The sequence below is a fragment of the Panicum virgatum genome, chromosome 4N, assembly GCF_016808335.1.
Source record: "Panicum virgatum strain AP13 chromosome 4N, P.virgatum_v5, whole genome shotgun sequence".
In the NCBI taxonomy this organism is placed as follows: domain Eukaryota; kingdom Viridiplantae; phylum Streptophyta; class Magnoliopsida; order Poales; family Poaceae; genus Panicum; species Panicum virgatum.
The window spans coordinates 2,281,123-2,301,472 of NC_053148.1; the positions used below are offsets into that span (position 1 = coordinate 2,281,123).

Genomic DNA, 20,350 nt, shown 5'->3' on the forward strand with positions numbered 1-20,350 from the left:
GAGGTGGAGGAGAGACCAGCGTAGCCGTTGGATGCGGTAGAGAGGAGATCTGGCCGTTGGATCGGAGCTCGTTCGTTCCTAGCGGGTGTCTGTGTGTCGATGACAGTGGGGCCGCGAAGGATCGTGCGGACCGGACTAAAATGAGACCAAAGTGGACTGGACCGGAACGGACCGGACCGCTGGTAAGCTCAGACTTCAGAATTCAGAATCAGAAACCGGTCATCCCTTCATACCTTCCCTCTTTCTTTTTCCCCCCATTTTGGGCGTTCAAATTTGATTTCCTTTTGGAAAACCTCATCCTCGTGACCATACAAACAAACCCAGAAAATAGACGAAATTTGTTTTCAACGGTTGTTGGTACTATGAGATTTCCAGTTGCACGCAACAGTTTGGTGATTTTTCACCTGATGGAATGATCGACGAGCATGCGCTTTGCGTTTTCCTGCACGGGCATTTCCATGATTAGTTGATTATTGAAATTACATGGATCAATTACGGTTCGCCCCGTGTTTCAACCACGCCCGTGCAGCTAGCAAGCAGAGCCATCTCATTTTAGCAAATGGCCTCACTATCCTGTTCACTTGTTTGTTCGCAGTAGGCAGTAGCACTGCATACAGATTCAAATGTCATTATTTGATTGGAATGAAAAAGAAAAGAAAAGATCCAGATGCATCTTGCAGCAAGCAACAGATCAGGCCATATCAGCTAGTCAAATGCATTTGAACTGAATAAAGTAGGCAATGGTTCACTGCAGGATAAACGAGGAAAAAAGAGAGAAGTCAAGCTAGTTCACCAACAGCAAGAGAACAGAAATAGAAACAAAAAGAACAGCAGAATACAATGGAATACAATGACATAATCACCGGTGTTTAGCAGAACATGGACCCAATTTATTCATGCTAAACTCCAGGAATTATCTAAGAATGACTGAATAAATCAGACCAAAACAGAGAAAGTGAAGTTTATAACAGGCCTTGAATACCGCTCGTACTCAAACAAAAAAAAAGTCATCTCTTTCCTCTGCTAAAACTTTGTTCATAAAACTTCAAAGTATAGTGCTCCTATACAGTTGGCGTTGATGATCACGAAAGGGAAAAAAACCAGCACTGTAAGCTTATAAGCTCCTGCTAGCTGTGATGATGCTCTCCACAGTGATGCCAAACTCGTTGAAGATCTTTCCACCAGGAGCACTTGCACGAATCTGTCGATGCCAATAACCTTGCCCTTAGCCCCAACGTACTTCTTCCATCCAAGACTACACCCTGCTTCAATGCTGACTCTTGCAGTAACAGACTCCGGGAGGACAGAGCATCAATTTGTTAGGCATTGTTTGGAAGTTCATCAGTTGCCCAATTGGCTGATGCGTTGGGCCATTTTCTCCCACACCAATAGTCATGGGTCATAATATAGATAACTCCAGCTTCAGACAAGGCCCAGATCCTCATGGCAGCTCTCCTGTAATCTGATAAAATAAAATAAGTAGCACAATATAGAATGAGGCCTGGGCTGTGCAGAGCAATGCCATTGCAGATGCCACCCATTCCAAGCTCCCTGACTCTGAAGCAGATGCTGCGCTCCTAAGGTGTATCCTTTTGAAAGTTGCCAAAAGTTTTAATCAAAGCCAAGCTAGATCAGCACTACCTCCAAGAAAACAAGGCAACACGACGCAATTAGTACAAGAATCTGATTCTGTATCATGGTGACATATTTTACAGATGCCGATTGGCACAGCTTACAGAGTTGAGCCAACCAAAATGGCATGGCAAAACAATCACCAGCTAATGTAACCGAGGGAAATACAGATTCGTATATGTGATTTGCTGCAGAATACAGGTCTTAAAGGATACAACACAGTACCTCGCAAAGAATAAGATACAACACGAGAAATTTAGGTATTTTAGCATGTGAAAAGAAGCCATGTAAAAACCTTCCTACTGCAGCATATTTTATCTTTGAAACGGAATCGGTGCTCGTCCTGGCCATGTTTCGATTTTCTCAAAGTATTTCACAGGGACAACGCCATCAAAACCTTCAGTCAGGATCACATTTTTGTCTGAAATGTAGAGCTTCATTCCATCTGTGCAACAAATTTAGTACTCAGATCAGCCTCTAGTCAGAAAATAAAAGGAACTGCAATAAGTTTGGACCAAATTACAAGCAGCACAGGCACAGCGTACCATGAAGTGCCTTCCTGACGTCCAAATGTATTAAAACGTTAACATCCGGTCGCATACCTGAACATGCAAAATAAACAATTTTTTTTTGTGAAGATAGCAACAGACGAGACATTGAAACGTGCTATAAGAAAATGCAACCATAGAACTCAAGAAAAGCCCCTAACTAAAGGAACAATAGACATGATTGACGGCATGCAGAGTCTTTTGCATAGCATAGCTAACTAATGGAACAATAGATATGTATTGCAGCAGAAGTTTTTAGATAATTTTGTTCTTGTTTAAAAATAATCATGATGATCTGGCATGTTTAGGTTATAGATATTTTGCAAAGAATGTAAATTTGGTTCTACAGTTTTCCACCAGAACAAGAACACCCCCTCCCCCCCCCCCCCCCCACCCCCCCCAAAAAAAAAACCTTGACCAGAGGGGTAGAGTGGTAGACTCTCCCAGACTTTGTTCTAAGAAGGTGCAGTGTTTTGAAAACGCTCTAACCAGTCCACCATGTGAAGCTTGACTCTTCCACCAGAACATATTCATTACTAATGTGTTTCAGAAACGAGCAAAGCATACCACTAATTACTTCTCCATCTGATGGTAATCCACTTGAAAAATGTACATGTAACCTCGTCATACGATTTAGGCCAGATTGCAAGATCAAGCGAAGTTTCTTCCGGTAAGTTCCATGCACACAGACTGCAGATGAAAGAAATTAGCACAAACACCTGATTCCATTAGGGAGCAAATGTGAAAGCGAGCCCTTTTACATACCTGATACTTCATCAGCTGACAAAATGGGCTTCAGCAAACTCTCTGAAGTAACAGTCTGCAAGAGGTTTGCAGGATTAGTAAGAAAACTGGAACAACCACTCCAGTTGCAACTCACATGTTGATCTAACTAGTGCATAGTGATTCTGACCATACAAAATTACAAATACACCACAAAGCCTGAAACTTTAGACACTTGACAGTCTCTTTTCGTTAAGCTGGTTGATGTGGTAGTCCATTTACACAATTCACTTGATGTCTTGATGATGAGAAAATTAAAGTAGCACAGCATGCCACAATTGACAATACTAAATAAACACTCTAAGGAGATATGGTGATGAGGGAAATACTAAACATAATTTAACTGCATCCGAAAGCAAGCATAATAGCATTGGTTAGATCTGAAGTATCCAAACATAAAGATCCATGTGTTGCGGTGTAAATTTTGACTAAGCTTATAAAAACTATCAGAGATAAAATGTGAATAGAAACTTCCTTATTTTAGTCCCGGAAATTCATGTTAGCAAGCATTATGATGATCTCATTATATATTAACTAGTAAAAAATTGAAGAACGACCATTAAGCATCATAGAACTGGACTGGGTGTACTATTGTGAAAAAAATTCCCATCTTAAACTTGTGCAGTAAGCCTAAAAAGAGCACTGACATGAACAAATTGCAACACAACTACAGAAGCAAGTACCACTTCTTTCTTATAGTTCTATATATGAATCAGAAGCGACATTTAAGAAAAAGTAAACAGTCACAGTAAATACATGCCGCATTAAGGAAACATCTTCAATATCAGTGCAGGAGATTTCTGACAGAGAACATACGGTTACTGTGTGCCCCTGGTTCGCCCGAATCAATAGCTCACCATCTTCCTCCAACAGACTAAACCTCTGCTTGTTATCCCGCTTGACGGCCTACATGCCAAAAGGCAAAAATTTCTCATCAGATTAAATGCCACTCACAATTCACAACAGAAATTTATTGTCTAATGAAGTTTTAAGGGCATGGCATCAGCATTCGCCGGTGAGAGTTTCGTGAAGCAAGCTAACAAGATGAAACACCTATCAGGTCTAGGAGCCTAGTGAGTTCCCTTACTCCTCAGTCTTCAGCAGCATATAGTTGAGCATGACAATTACCTCCCTGATTTCGTCCACCGTGTGGCACCTGAGTGGCACGTTGGCGAAGGACTGCAGTTTGAGCCTGAGAAGGTCGCGGACCCGCACGTAGCCGTCCGGCCTCATGTCCAGGCCCGGCTCCGCCGCCATGTGGCGCAGCACCCTCGACCTGCAACCAAGAGCAGCCAGTCAACGGACCGGCGCCCACACGACGCAGCAGCAACGGAGGGGGCATCGGGGTCCAGCTTTACAGGAGGCGGCCAAGAGCGGCGATGCGTTCGCTCTCGTTCCCGTCGCCGCGCCCTCCCCGCCCGCCGCCGCCGCCGCCGCGCCTCCTGCCGCCGCCGCCGCGCGGCTGCGGGGAAGCGAAGGCGTCGGCCCTAGAGTGGTAGCCGGCAGAGGGGGAGGACGACGCCGAACCAAGGGCGTCGACGCGGTCGCTTCCGTCCCCGCCGCCGCGCCCTCCCCGACAGACACCGCCTCCGCCGGGCCTCCTGCCGTCATCGCCCCGCAGATGCAGGGAATCAAAGGCGGAGACCATGGAGTGGTAGCCGGCGGAGGAGGAGGACGACGAACCAAGGGCGTCGGCGCGGTAGCTCCCGCCTCCGCCGCCTCTCCTGCCGCCATCGCCGCCCCGCTGCTGGGAAGCGACGGGGTGGTGGCCGCCAGAGGAGGAGGACGGCGAAGGGTCCATGAGGAACCGGGGGCGCGGGATTGGTGGAGGGAGGGGAGGGGGCGAGGCGGCGGCCGCGGCTGCCCTCATGGGCGGCGGTAGACGCGTGCGGTACGGGAGCGATCCGGTCCCGACGAGGCGATGCCTGGCCGGGCCGGCCCTTGGAGATGAGGATTGCGGTTGGGCCGGATGACAGGCCCAAAGGCCAGACCATAACGATTTGACTATTTTTTTTTTGTGTGTTCGAAATTTTATCAGCAGTAGCATAGAAAGAGCAATAATGTGCATGCAATCAGTATTGCAGAGGAACTCGTAAATAGGTCTATATAAAATTTGGTCACCGGTGAACTCAAGCTATGAAATAGCTGTATATGTAAAATCAGTCACTTTATCTAAAGTAAAAGACAAATGCACACAAATCTGGACAGGGGGCAAACTATGAGAACACGCGAATTTCTTTTTTGCGAGGATGCAAAAAAAGGGGTTGGACAGTGAAATGGTAGAACCATGAAATCATTCCAATGATAACCAGGTAAGAAATAGTAGCAATGAACACCTCAAGTACCAATGCCCCAATTCAAACAAGATTTAGCACCTTGTCTGTTGACAAATTACAATATTCCAGGAAAAGAGATAACAGATGTCTAGACACTGCAAACAAGCGATTAATCAATCAGGAGAGCAGTTCCACTTGTCAAACCCTACAAAGGGGTCAGCAGTTGACAAATCGTGTACTTGGTCAGACCAGATATATTTAAGAGTTATAGTTAGCATCAAGCTCTGCAGGACAGGGCGGGCGGCGAGCAAGGCATACAGGGAGCTCTCTGATATTCTCACATTCATAAGGCTCAGATGCTCGAGAAGTGGCAAGTGCAGATCCCTGGAGTTCCCGTCCAGGAAACCGCAGCCGCCGAAGGAGGCGACGCGAAGGGTGGACGAGAAGCGGTGGGCCGACGCAAGCAGCGGCGGCGGCGGCGGCGGCATTGGGCTCCCACGACGCTGAAAGTTTAAGCCGTAGTGGAACTCGAGCTCCTGGAGGTTGTCGAGGGCGGGGGACCGGAGCCAGCCGTCAAGTGTCGCGGCTGGGTTGGCGTCGCCGTCGAAGCAGCGGCGGGGGATGGAGAAGCGGCGGCCGGGGCCCGAGTGCGAGGAGAGAATGCCGAAGAGTTCTGCAGACCGGATGCTCCGTCCCTGGTAGAAAGGGGGGAGGTCTTCGAGGTCGAGGTTGAGAGGAGCGGAGCGCCAGAGGTGGCGCCACCGGGAGGCGAGGACCTGCGTGCGGCCGCCGTCCTTGGTGCGGAGAAGGGACACGATGTCGCCGAGGACGGCGTCGGGGAGGCGGCTGATGTGGTCGTCTTCTGCCAGCCGACTCTCCTTGCCTCTGGGGACCATGGCCATGGCGGCCGACGGTGCGGCGTGGCGGCGGCCGGCGAGGATTTTTTTTTACTTGGGCCGGCGTGGATATTTGCTCGTGGGGAATGGGGAGGAGCTCTCGAGTCTCGATGCGAAGGCGTTTCTGCCTTTTTTTTTTGCCGCAGATGGTCGGTGGGCCGGACCGTAATCGGACGAGCCCATTTGCACTGGAAGGCCGGCCCATTTAAAGGCTTATATTTTTTAAATAAACATTAAGAGAAGCATCGTTTCAAAAACTTTCTGCAAATAAAACTAGGTGCAGCTCTATATAAGAGGTCTGCCATTTCTGCAAAATTAGCTGCTGACATTGAAAAAAGGTGGCTTTTGCCACACGCTACTAAAAAAAGATGTGTTGGGCACAACACAGTGTAATGCAGTGTCAATTTGCTGCTAGACATTATAATTATTGTAATAATATATTCTTCTCAAAAAGGTATCAACATACTTATAAAAGACAAGTATACTTTTAGCCCTCCACATCAAGATTTCAGCAATACAACCAGTAAATAGAAGTGCCAATCCAACAGGTTGGTCACATTTTAGTCACAAAAATTAATGATAACCAGAGTAATGCACTTCTACCTCGTGAAAAGAATGCTTGAACGTAAGAAAAGAAACATGAAACACGGTAATCAATATTTGGCTTGTCTGCTTTCGGCTTATTTTAATTTATTCTCTCTCACTGAATACTATATAAATCAGCCAAAATTAGCTAGCTTCTTACCAACCGGGTAAGAAGCTAGCTGATTTTGATATTCTCAAGCATTCCAAGTACATGCCATACAGACAACTACTAAAAAAACTACGTCTAGCCCTTCAAGTAATTTGAAGTTGCGCGCCAGTCTTCAAATGCATACAACATCTTAAACATTCTAGTACACATAAAATTTCAGGCGTATTTCTGGTCTGGAGAAGTTCCGTAACATCTGGCACGATTCCTTGGCCAAGCATTCACTGACTCAATGATTGGAAGTTACTGCCACCCTCTTTAGCGTTGTTGCCCAAGTGAATAGTGCATGCTCCGACCCTCTGAACTCTTCAATTTCCACTTCATTGAGACAGTTCAACATGAGCTCATCAGTTTTCTAGTTTGATGGCTGACGACAAATGCAACCCTGTTTCAGCTTGTGCCTGAAACCAGGAGCAAATTATCTTATCTATATATCTTATATAAGTGCAACTCACTAAAAGTCATTAATAGCTATTTCTCTCACATGTGGTGAAGCCACATCATCATTTTATTTCCACCATTAGATCTGAATGAAACCTCATATCCTGGCCTTCTACAACCCACTACGAGTTCTTACCTTTTTATTTGATTTTATTATTGTCGTATGACGAAACTAGCAACAAAACGTCAAAAAAATAATATAAGTGCTAACATCCCTCATTCATTTTTATCACACCCATTCCTAACATCCTATTATACTACAATAATGCGGATCACAATGGTGGAGAATTCATAACCAATTCAAAGCATCTACATTTGTCCAATGAAACATAGATACCAAAATCATTAAACAAAATATATTCTTTCCAATTATCAATATTCTATACAACTGTGTTTTCCACACTTAATTTTTTTAAAAAAATATAAAAACTTCACTTATCCAAGAGAGTCAATGCAAAGTCCAATCTCTTGCTTCACAAAATAATGCAGACATTTCCATTTCAACATTAAAGTGTCCTTATCGTAACTATTATGGTTCCTCTTTTATCAGTTTCAACAACTAGAACTTCTTATATATACATCAACTTCAGTATTTAAGCATTTCTTATATACAACCATGTCATATATCTCCAATACTAAAATTAGCTGCAACTTCATAACTCTATCTTTTCAGCACACTCAACTTCAATATTTTTGCTCTTGAATCCCGCAGCAACACGTGTGGTATTCAACCAGTTTAACTGATGTTGTTGGATGACATATAAAAAGAGAGGACGACATAAAAAATGACATAAAAAGAGGGGAAACTAAAAAATTATCAGATTGCCTGCAGCCCTGGATCTGCTAGGAAATTAGGAAGCCAACTGATTGCAGAAACATCACTATTCCGTGCTAAGAGATTATTGGTACGATGGACATGAATGTCGATAAGGGCAAATATCAGATGCTTTTATGTTGGACTTGCTTTAAGAATATTTCATTTTTGCAATAAAACACCAGCATCTTCACCAGCACAATGCAACCCCACATCTGTAGACAGTGATTGTCGGGTAGCATGATTAGGGGCACCCTAATCAGGGGACTAAATCGCCCTCAAAACGCCAAACATGTGTTAGTCAATCGGGCCCACGAAGGCCAACAGTCTCCTTCCAATCTGAAGGAAAGGAAAGGACTCAAAGAGGCTCAATCCTCGCTCAGCCCACGGCCCAGCTCCGCAGTACAGCCCATTCGAACCCCCCTCGAACCCACGGGGCAACCTCCGCCTCGCTCGAGGCCTCCCCGCCAAGACCCTCGACAACGCTCCGCATCTCCGCCTCGCTCGAGGGTAGCGAGCCTACCCTCGGGAGAGCGGACTGACTCCGCCTCGCTCGAGGCTACCCCTCGGCTGACGGAGTTATCGGTCCACCGGCTCACTTGCCCGCCTGACAGAGGCAATAAATGCCAACCACTCCACCGCGGAGTGGGGTGTCAAACGGCGTCAGGCCTCCATGCCGCATAGCGGCTGTGACCGGAGTTCTGTTCACCAACTCCGGTCACTGCTCCGCCATCCCCGACACTATGGCGCCACTGTGGGCACTTACGGTGCCCAATCCCGATGTGCTCAGCACTGTTATTACCACTGTGCTGCCAACTCCCCGTACTTCCCTTGTACTTTCCCCGCCACAGAACCCTCGATCGGCATGGGCGCAACCCTCGAACATGACCCGGGCCTTGACCGGAGCAAGACCCCCGCATGCAGGACCCCTGAGACGCCTCCACGTCAGGCATGGAAGACGGTACCCTCTACAGGAGACACCACGATGCCTGCGGGAGCCACAGGGACGCCGGCGCGATCTCCGCCAGGCCAGGACGCCACCCAGGATAGCCGCACGCCCGGCGCCAATATCTCCAGTACCCCACAGTGTACTTCCTACAGTAGACGATCGCTGTGTGCCCCCGATTCGGGGAGTGACGACTTCTTCCCCATCCCGTACATGTACTCCGCCCCTCCTTGTGTCTATAAAAGGGGGAGGCGCGCTCTATCTTCTCCACCTCATCTCGCACGCTCACACATACGACCAACTCCTTTAGCTTCGCTCGCTTCCCTGATATTGGCACTTGTCTCAATCACTTAGTAGAGACTTGAGAGCTTCCCTCCCTCTCTCGCCTCGCTTGTACCTCTACTACAGGCACCCCCGGTGCAAAATAGTACAGTGCACTCGCACATTTTTGATGGACGTACGGCTCCGCGGCCGGAACCAGAATAAACCCGTGCGTTCCTGTGTTATCTTTTGCATCAACCATCCAGAGTGAGGGATCACATAGCATCTTACTAGTTGGTGTCGGACTGCCGGGTCAGAATGCCGACTCTGATCCCACAGAGAGGCCGAGCTAGAGTAACTGGGCCGCTGATGAATGGGCCCCATCCTTGATCTGGTACTCACTTTAACCACTGACATTATTTCTCCCTATGCTTGCAAGCGGGGTGGGTTGCGGCTGCCACGAGCCGCATGCTCTATTGTGGGGGCAACGCGGCTACCCGCGTTCCGCCGCAATTGCGGCAACCCGCTTGATACCGCAATTTGCAGCTGCTCAGAGGAACCAGAGGAGCCCCAATTACACAGATGATCAAATCAAATGGCTTCTGAACACATGCACCAGCAGACGGTGTGCTGCGTGCCGATAAGTCAAAGCCTCGAAGGGAGCAGTCGTTGGGCGGCAAATCGGGGGCCGCCGCGGCCGCGGCGATGAAGTGGCGATGCTCTGCGACTCGTCTTCGCTTGCTCCTGCCGGAGTGGCTTGTTTGCAGGCTCTGCGGTGCCGCTAGGCCCGTTGCCTGGCCGCGTAGAGCCGCTTGGGCTACGCGGGCTGACTTTGCGGCGCGGGTCTGCCTAGCGGGCTGGCGGCAAAGGCCGCCCCACTTGCATCCCTAAATTATTTCTATTTGCTTCATCAAAGGTATAGTATTGAGTCTGTAATCAAGTCCTTTTTATTCATACAACACAGTCAGGAAACGCTGCTAGTTGCTGCACAAAAGAAAGTGTTAGTTCACTCCGTGTGTTATATGTACCTTCTTATGCTCAAAGAAATCTGTGAGACGGCAGTGCTTCTCCCAGTTTTAATCTATCAGGCTATCCGTACTCATCATACTCCATTGTATCCTCTAAAAGAAATATTCTATGTTGGTCATCGAGATTCACTCTTATATACTCAGTTTTTCCGCACCCGTCATTCTATATATCTCATCCACTATACCAACTGCCAGTCATAAAGCCCACAAACATATTTTTTTATCCATCTCTCTCTCTCCCCGTCCGCTCCGTCCGGGTGCTTAACTTTCTTCCTCCTCTCTGGTGCAGGGTGCTCGCTGGCCGCCTCTATTTGTTGGTCTGCCGCTCTGCCCGCTTTGCGCCGCCAGCCAGGCGCGCGCGGATGCATGGGCCCTGTGCCACATCTACCTCCGCCGGATTTGGCGTGTAGGATCCCATCCACTAGACCACTACCATAGCGCGTGGTTTAGCGGATGCCCGTGCGGATAATTTTTCGCTATCTGCATCGTGCAAGATCATTTACAGGATCCCAGTGAGGACATCCCATGACGCGTGTAGCGTGTAGCTATGTAGTCGTGTCTTACTTTTTTACTGGTTGTTGCCAATGTTGGCTTTCTCTTTCCTGCTGTTGTGTTGGGCCTACCCGCTATCGAGCTCACCGAACTCGCCGTTCCGGGCCATCTAGGTCAAGCGGTAGGGTTCACCTCCTCCGATCGCTACCGGTCGCAGTGGAGTCATTCATCGTTGAGGCACGAAAACGAAAAAACAATGCGAAAAAAATGAACAAACAAGAACGCCTCAGGGCCAACTTTGTTTCATTAATCTTCCTTTACAATAATCGGCTCTAAGCCATTACAACAAACAAAAGCTAGCTGTCCTCGACTCATGGACACAGCGGATACCGTGTATCAAATCCATTTACTCCCACCAAGGGAGCAACAAAAAGAGGCTAAGGCAACGGCTGCTACCTGGCAAGCTGGAGGACATGGTCAAAGAATGTCGCAAGACTTCTTGTAGCACCTCACAAGCCTTCTCCTAGCATCAGCCGTGCCAAGAAACCCCAGGTGGAGAAGGAGGCAGACGATGCCGACGAGGGGAGTTTAATGGCGCTGAGGTTAGCCCAAGACTCCCCGTCGGCGCCTGCTCCTGGGTATCTTCCTTATGCGCTGGAAGCGGGCCATGATCTCCTTCCGTTGGCCGCGGCAGCTTCCAGGCGCACCACTCTAATCGCCCGCCTCCGAGGCGCGGAGACTCGTCCTGGCTGCAAGACCACCCTGCCTGATGAGAGAGGAACCCTTCACTGTCCCCCGCTGCCACAGGGCACCGCATTGAGCTGTGCAGCCTTCCAACCGTGGTTGGAAGATCATGCAGCAGATCTGCGGCTCCGCGTCGACGACGCGTGAACTGCCCACCCGAGATCTCGGGGGAGCGGCAACCGCAAGAAGGACACAGAGCAGAAGGGGTACCCCCGCGGCAGGGAAGGGTCACACCACCACCAAGTCTCCGAGTCGGCGCCGCGAGGAGTCCAAGGAGGCCACCAGAAGCTGGGAGCCCCCCTCGCCTGTTGGCAAGGGAGCAGGCAGACCAGTGGCCTGGTTCACCAAACTCCTGCAGCAGGCCCTCAAACTCCTCGGAGCCGAGAAGCGGGCGGCGGCATGAACTCGCTAGCACCAGAAAAACAAGCCATGCCCACTATCATTGGGAGGACGGGCGTGGGGTGTGAGGAAGGAAACTGGCTAATGGAACTCCATGATCTGTTCACCTGTGCGGAACCATATATCCGCAACCCCCTATTTATAGGCAAACATGGGCACAAACGGCCCCAGGAGTCAGTGGGCCGGCCAGAGCGGGGCACACCAAAAGCCCTCGCCAAAATCAAACCCCCACTAAAATGTAGACGGAACGGCGCCAACGCGCCCGACAACTGCCATGCCACTCGGGGCACGATCGCTGCACGACCCACCAATGGGAGGCGGCCCCGAGCGGGGGGAAACGAGGCATCCGCGGTACAACGATAAGATGCGACGACCGGCCTCGAGATTCCACGACCCGTTAGCTGGCCATCAAGACGGGCCTGACCCCGTCACACCTCGTCTGGCGCACGCCAAAAGCTGAGGGCGCGGACAGTTGAATGGGACGCCCCAGTTAGGAACCATCAAAGCCGAGACCATCGGCTCCATGATTATTTCAAAATCGTAGAACCGCTCGGGCGCCTCTGACGGGGGAATAAACCAGGGGTCCCTAACGGGCCCGACTTATATGAAGCAAGGCCCAGCAGATTTATTGGGCCAAGGGCGGGATAGCCCAACAGCCCGCGCAGGGAACTGCCTTCGCCACTAAGCGAATGGGTCCAGGAGCCCGACCTCCCGGACACGTGGCGGCCCCCAACCTAGCGCCCCGGTCCAAGGCCAGGCTGGTAGCCTGAGACGTGCGCTCCAAGGGCGCCGCGCCTCCTGACAGGCGTGCCGGCCAAGACAGCCTCCGTGCAAGCCCCAAGGCGCCAATTCTCCTTATCTTGCACCAAGGGCCAAGCCAGCAGGCCTCCCTGACAAGGGGACAGCGCCGCTCATGCAGACCCCTTGACACAACGGGAGGAGGCGTCCACAGACGCTGCCTCCCCTCGCCGTAATGATGGTTGCCTCTGCGCACCACTCCATTACGCCAGCGATCGTGACCGGACACCTCCGGCCAGGCCTCGGTAAAACACCCCTCACCAGGCGCGCCATTTGATGACAGAGCTACGTAAGATAGCCCCACAGGTAAGAAACCCAGGCTCCGGCGGACAAGACCGAAGGAGACCCCCGAGCGACCGACCGGGTGGTCGCGCCGCCCCGACTGAGCCAGGATGGGACAGCGCCAGGGGGACACACCGCTCAAGGAGATCGCCAGGATCATCCCTTGCACCAGAAGATTGCCAGGATCAAGCTTGCCCACTTCCGACCGACCGAGTGGGCCCCGACGACTGACAAGGACGATTTGCGCCCCGACGGTGCAAAGGCACAACGCTAGATAACTGTAAATGGGGGCTCCACCTTGAGCTATAAAAGGGAAGACCCCTCACGTAGGAAAGGGTTGGTTGGACTCCCACAGGTTCGACACTACTAGACTAGCTTGTAAGCTCCCCTCTGAACTTTGAGCACTCGGGCTCGAGAGCAATAGAGCAAGAACACCACCCCCCATACTGGACGTTGGGCATTTCAGGCCCGAACCAGTCTAAATCCTCGAGTCTTTGCGTGCTAGACCATATCCGATCAAGCGCACAACAATCAAGCAATCGAGTAGTTTTGTAGTCGCCCATTTCCCGCAGCGACACTATTATTCCTAATTAGCATTGGAATTGCTTATGTGCCACATCTTAAGATCTATTGAATCAACGTGATCTTAGGATGCATGTAGCAGCCATATTCGCAAGCTAGGTGTACATTTCACAAGGTCAGGACCTAAGATATGTAGCACAATGGGACAAGCTGACAAGGAACCCATATACAATCTCTGAGCTCATCTCAACTTGATCACTAATGAGGAGTTGACTTTAATTCTTAGCTAATTTGTTTAGAGATCGAGCCAAGCTCTAAGCGACTAAACCCATGTGTGAGCTGCAAACGAACCAAACAAGCAATGGAGCACAAAGGTGGCCTAATAGCTTAGTAATCAATCTGAGCCAAATAGATTAGTAATCAATCTGAGCCAAATAGTCAATAGCCCCAGTATGTGAAGATACACTAAAACAATCTCATGGTCTTCTTATTAGTCCATCTATAGTTCTTAAGGTCCCCTTAGGCCATCTATAGTTCTAGGTTGCCAAAATTAAAAATGTCATCCCAAAACTAATTTCTTCAACAAACTATTTTAAAGGTTATCTTTTACTCGTACTTAATAGTTGCATGTGCATACAACTATGCAAAGGACAATGAAGAGTCAAGAAGATATCAAGAGAACACTACGGTTAGCTTTTTGCGGCCACTTTTTCCTCTCTTTTATCCATACTAGCAATTATGCCAGTGTGTTGCTACAGTCGAAGGCTAGATGCGAGTTGCGGCTGATTTTTTCCCTCTATGAAAGGTTTTTTCTCGACACGGATTTTATTATCCTTTTACGTTCTTATTGTATTCAAGTCCGTTTATGTTACAATATAGTATTGTTGTTCGATTCTCATTATATACGCTTTAGGCCCACCCATCGGTGATACGTGTTGGACCAAATAAACTAAAAATTTTGATAGAAATGTTGCATGCTTTAGAAATAGGTAAAGATAGATACATTATGACGCCTATATTCTAAAAGATATATGATTTGCAGTGTCGAGGAAGGCCTCTTATTTGTTATTTGAGAACCTCTTATTTGTTATTTGAGGATTGAGATGAAGACTTTTTTGTGTTAAGGATTGAGATGGAGGTTCGAGTTTAAGGAGTTCAGTAAGTGCTTAATTACCCCCTACGTCCAAAAAATAAACTATTCTTTAACTCGAAATTTACCTCCTTGTTAATTTATTCTAAAATTTTCTGATTGACTTGAAAAATTTGAGGGAGGGAGTAATTATTTATTAAACTTGAAAAATTTGAGCATGCCATGAGCTAGGAAATTTGAGCAATTGAGGACTCATTTGAGTTAAATAGCTTAGATTCAAACTACAATGTTAGTTGATTATATGTCTTAGCTTGTGAGTTGTCAGACTCGGAAGCTGGCTCTAAGTCTTTAATGAGCTGAGCCCATCAAAGCTTTCCTTACAAAGCTAACACGAGCCAGCTTGATAGCAAGCAAGCTGAAACCTCCAGATTTATTATACGGCGCACGTGCGCTGCTTCCTGTAGCAGCGCACGGCCCGTCGCCGCCGCCGCCGCGAGCTAGGGTTTGGAGGAGGGGGAGGGGGCGGCCTGGGAGGTGGGTGGAGCGGCCGCCGGCGAGGTCGCCGGCGGTCGGGGTGGTGGCAGAAGGCGGCGGCATTAGATTTTGGGTTGCTGGGGGTGGCTCCATGTCCGCCGGCCTTAAAGGAGCGCCGCTGGCCGGGCGGGGCCGGACAATCGGTGGGCGGTGGCCGGCAGCGGCGGCGAGGAGAAGACGGCGCGACGGCGGCTTGACGGCGTAGTGGCGGGCTCGGTTAGGGAGGGCGGCGGAGGAGGCCGCTGGAGCCAGAGCGGGCGGTCGACGGCGGGGGCGACGGGAGGAAGAATGAAGGAGGAAGGAGGAAGAAGAACAATACTTGGAGGACGGGAGGAGAAAGATGAACAGTCCGTTCGCTAGGAACGCTCCTAGCGAACGAGCGCTGACCAGCGTCCCCCTGAAACCTCAACTCACTCGTAATTTTAAACGTATCATCACTTTGCACTCTTTAAAAAGAGGCTTTGATATATTAAGAATAATATTTCTTGATTCTTTCTTCATTTCACGACTATGCCCACCCTTCCTCACTCCATTGTTCTTTTGAAGAACTAATTCAAATAACAAGAAACAAGTGAGAAGACATCAATCAATAATTATTACATCTCATGTCATAGGACAAAAGGTAGGAAATTCATGAAAAACAATTGTCTTTCTAGGACTTCTTTGTTGTCCTATTTGACACCTAAGTTACACGTCACATGATTCTGGTATTGCCTACTTCCCCACTATTGTCTGTCCCGAAACTTGTTTATCCCTGGACGACCCTCTCTTGTTTACTAGCGAATCCAGTAAATACTTTATAAAGAAAAGGTATGTCATCACAAAACACAGGTTAACTCGGAGACTACCCGTCCCGCAACCCTACTCCAGTCTCGCACATCCCATACAGGCAAAGCAGTCTTCCCAAACTAACTAATTGTGGAATTAATACTTGCTATACTAATAGCTCTTCAATCTGTTCATTGCAGCTTCATTGTCGCAGGAATCCCTCTTGCTCTCGTAGAAATCGTAGGAAAGATCGTGGGAACCTACACCGTACCGTTCATTTGACGGCTCGAGTCTCTAGTCTCCTCTGACGTAGTGTCAAGCAAGCTCACATACCAGTGACCCCCCTGAGAGAGAGGTGAATTGGGATCTGCTGAGTCACTGATAAATGGATCTGAATCCACGTATCCGTAACTTTAGTTGCAGAAAAAGTTTATGCAGACGAGTCTCATATAGTCATCATCCTCACATGTAGAGGGACCTTTCTGGCTCCAACACGTTCTATAAGAGTAAAACATGCATGAATGATGCGACTTTCAAGAAACCCAAATAATAATAGATTAATATAAAATATGAATACTATTATTTACCTCAAATTGCGGAAGAATCATGAATCATTCTAACCTTTTGATGAGTTCTAATTCCAAGGGTAAGCTAAATATCTCAAAGATGGTAAATGGTTACACGAACAACCAAATTTGGGCTCCACACATATTCAACTCTTGCAGTCCATCTGTGCCTTTCAGCGTAAAGTTGCTCTACAACGAGTATCCACAATTTATACCCCACCTGTTTGGCTCTCACTTTTTACTACCACATAAAGGCAATTTATTTTACAACAGTGGCACTCCAACGTTCGATGGGAACATCTTCCATCGGGCGGTTCATACAACATCCAAAAACAACGTCTGCAAAATAGAAACTCAACATATGTAACATCAAAATCAGCACTTGCAACATCAAAACATGTTGAAAATTTTTATTATCCATCCATCAATAATGAGCAAACAAATCCGCCACAACATATGTTTCATGTTGCATGGAATATTCTAAATCCCTCGATAAAAATGCAACATTTGGATAAAACACTTGCAACATGTATGTGAAATACGTTCAACATCGCAATATCTAGATCTACTTTTGCAACATCCACATGCACTTGCAACATTATTACAAAACATTTGAAACACGTGAAACGTATGCTTGCAACATGCAAAAAAAAAACTCTAGCAAAGAGAGGAGGATGGCGAGCCAGGGGAGCTCGCTGCTGGGGAGCTCGCGACGCTAGGAAAGCTAGTGTGGCCTCGTACGTTGCTGTCTCGGAGCTCCTGTTGCCGCCTTCGCGCGCCGCCGCCCCAAGGTTCACTGCGGGGCCTCGCCGCCACCAAGGCGAGCTCGTCCGCCGCCGCGGGGCTGTGCCGCTGGCAGGGCGAGCTCCGCCGCGGGCCGGGCCGCCAACAGGGCGACCTCGAGCTTTGTCGTGGGCCGCGTCGCTGGTCGGGCGAACTTGTGCTCTGTCGCCGCGGGCGAGCGAACTCTGTGCCGACCTTTTATGGCTAGGTGAGCTCGTGCTCCGCTTGTGTGGGTGAGCGAGCGGCTAGGTGAGAGATAGGTGGAGGAGGAGAGACGCGGAGCACAAGCGAGAGCGGATGGACGAGTGAGAGGGTCCGATTTTTTCTATGGAACCTAAGTAGGGGTGTAAATTGATGACTCTTAAGGGCATCTCTAAGTTTATTTAGTTCAAAGTGTTGTAATAATTTTAGAAAATGAGATCTCATTTTGTAAAAATAGTACAAAACTTTAAACTAAAAAGAATTAGAGGTGCATCTAATTAATGGTCACTAAATAACGCCCCTAAATACAGGCGTGACGCATCGAATCTCAATTTCCTAGCATTACCGTTTATTTTAACCGCACTTCCATCACCTTGGCAATCAGGAGAAGGGGGGTGGCAATCTGGCTTGCCTGCACCGAGAAAATTAAAAGCGTGAACATCCGATGGAGAAAGAACATCACATACAGCCAAAAAATTATGGTTAATGTCTCACATAGGTTTTTTTTAGGGGCAGAGCTGTGCAGTTTTTAACGAGATTGTTGCAGATAAATTGGAGGCAGGCAGCAGGCAACCAGGATTAAACTTTCCGGCGGAAAGCTGTTTTCCGGATTGGACCGGAAACGGGGAAAAACCGGAAAACCGGATGAACAGTGCCGGAAAACAGATGAACAGGGTCGGTTGTCGGAAAACCTATGGCCTCTCCTCCCTCGCTCGGGCTGACCAAGGGGCTGACATCGCTCAGCTACCCGGCCTTGGCGTGGGGGCAGGATCTACGAGTCTGCGAGGGGTAGCCCTAACCGTTCTGCTATTTCTCGAGGGATCGAGGAACGGCGCTGAAGATGTCGGCAGAATCATCAAGGGCGAACACCAAGCGTGATATGGGTCTAGATGAACTTCTGAAAAATATGAAGTTGAGTGAAGCAGAGCGCGAGGTGGTTGTGCTGGACAGGGCAGAGAAGGAGAATCTCCCTGCGGTGAAGTGGATGGCGGTGGGCAAGCTGCTCACGATGAAGCAGTACAGCGAGCAATCGCTGGCGGCGACGATGAGGGCGGCATGGAATCCGGCAAGGGAAGTGTCTTTCTGCCCGTTAGGGAAGAACTTGTTCACAGTCCAGGCTCATTGCCTTGGAGACTGGAAACGTATTATGGAGGAGGGACCATGGATTTTCCGTGGATATGTGCTGATGCTGGAAGAATATGATGGATCCACATCACTTCCCACGGTGCCTCCCAGCAAGGTTCAAGCGTGGATCCAAATCCACAAGGTACCACCCCTCTATCGCATAGAAAGCATCATGAAACAGCTAGCAAGCAAAGTGGGGGAGGTTCTTGTGGTTGACATGAAAGTGGTTTCTACTGGCACCGGTGATTTTCATCGGGCCAAGGTAAACCTCCCAGCGGATCGTCCATTGGTGAGGGTCGTGACCCTCTCTCTTGAGGGATGTCAAAGCATTGTTCTTCAAGTGAAGTACGAGAAGATTGCACGTTTCTGTGCGCACTGCGGCTTGATGGGTCATACGCATCTGGAGTGCGGAACAGGTGAGCATGAGGATGATGCTCTGCAGTATGGCGCCTGGATGATTGCTCCTTTGGAGACTTGGCGACCAGGCACACCACGTGTGAGGGATTCAGGCCCGGAGAGGGGAATGCCCTGGTCACAAGGAGGTCGTGGTGACCGGGGTGGCAAAAGCTTTGGTGCCGGACGCTCGGGCCGGGGTAGCATGCGTGGGAGGAGAGGTGCTACAATCTGGAGAGAGAAGGCAGCTGAGGCCTCGGTAGGGAGTGGCTCAAGAAAGAGAATGCCAGATGAAGCAGGACTTGATCTACAAGATACAGCCTCTAGTCCTATGAAACCCCTGAAAGAAGGCAGTTTGTGCCCAGAGAAGCCACCTGCCCAAAAGCATCTTTCAATGGACTCTCCAGGGAGCAGTGGAGGCAAGGATGTGCCACCTCCTCCCCCTCAATATGTGTCACCAAGGGATAAGAAAAAGGATGAAGAGAGCAACAGTGAGAGATGCATCTACGTCTCCAATGAAGATTAAGGCGGCCTCCTCGGGGCAGGACCGCCGAGAACAATGAGTTGTTTAAGTTGGAACTGTCGCGGATTGGGCAACGGCGCGACAGTTAAAGAGCTTCGTGATCTTGCGAAGAAGTTTGTCCCGACCGTGTTATGTGTATTGGAAACTCAGGTGCATAAAACACGTGTTGAAGGTCTCAAAACTACTTTAGGTTTTGATAATTCTTTCGCTGTAAGCAGCTCGGGCTGTAGTGGTGGCTTGGGCATTTTCTGGAACAATGAAATAAAGCTAGAGTTTTTACCGTACTCTCAATATTATATTGATGCCATTGTTATAGAAGCTGGATGCGAACCTTGGAGATTAACATGTGTATATGGGGAAGCCCAGACTAATGAGCGTTTCAAGACATGGGATTTATTGAAACATATCAAATCGTCAAATGCATTGCCGTGGTTGTGCATTGCCGATTTTAACGAAGTTTTACATCGATCGGAGCACGAAGGGGTACAAGAGCGTAGCTATGCCCAAATTGAAGGCTTCCGTGAGATGGTGGACGTATGCGGCCTTTTTGATCTGGGATCTGAAGGACGTAGATGGACTTTCGAGAAAAGGGTAGCAGGAGGGACATACTGCCGGGTTCGATTGGACCGGGCGTTATCCACACCGGACTGGATTGCACACTTTCCTCAGGCAGTGGTGCGGAACATGTCGGCAGCAGCTTCGGATCATGGGCCCATCCTTCTTCAGTGGCGCCAGGAAGCAGGCCGTCGGAAGC

At 49.0% G+C, this 20,350-nt stretch overlaps 2 protein-coding genes across 2 annotated transcripts; both read right to left on the reverse strand.

The window, feature by feature from the left end:
• Positions 1–1,648: 1,648 nt before the first annotated feature.
• LOC120670393 (tRNA 2'-phosphotransferase 1-like) lies at positions 1,649–4,870 on the reverse strand. The gene is made up of 7 exons (XM_039950479.1): positions 4,322–4,870; positions 4,092–4,239; positions 3,780–3,869; positions 2,946–3,000; positions 2,748–2,870; positions 2,178–2,234; positions 1,649–2,077 (listed from the first exon to the last, which is right to left on the reverse strand). Exons 1-7 carry the CDS (start codon positions 4,831–4,833, stop codon positions 1,947–1,949), a joined length of 1,116 nt encoding a protein of 371 aa, XP_039806413.1. The 5' UTR covers positions 4,834–4,870; the 3' UTR covers positions 1,649–1,946.
• A 413-nt stretch (positions 4,871–5,283) lies between these two features.
• On the reverse strand, positions 5,284–6,206 carry LOC120670394 (F-box/LRR-repeat protein At2g42730-like). Its single transcript, XM_039950480.1, has one exon. The coding sequence runs from the start codon at positions 6,139–6,141 to the stop codon at positions 5,413–5,415; it is 729 nt and encodes a 242-aa protein (XP_039806414.1). The 5' UTR covers positions 6,142–6,206; the 3' UTR covers positions 5,284–5,412.
• Between the last annotated feature and the right edge of the window lie 14,144 nt (positions 6,207–20,350).

Bases quoted from the DNA above. Each gene is read 5' to 3' on its own strand.
- LOC120670393 (XM_039950479.1), bottom strand. From the start codon at position 4,833: ATGAGGGCAGCCGCGGCCGCCGCCTCGCCCCCTCCCCTCCCTCCACCA. The intron at 4,240-4,321 runs GTAAAGCTGGAC...TCTTGGTTGCAG, and splicing joins GCCGCTCTTGGCCGCCTCCT to GTCGAGGGTGCTGCGCCACA. The intron at 3,870-4,091 runs GTAATTGTCATG...TTTGGCATGTAG, and splicing joins CGGTGGACGAAATCAGGGAG to GCCGTCAAGCGGGATAACAA.
- LOC120670394 (XM_039950480.1), bottom strand. From the start codon at position 6,141: ATGGCCATGGTCCCCAGAGGCAAGGAGAGTCGGCTGGCAGAAGACGAC.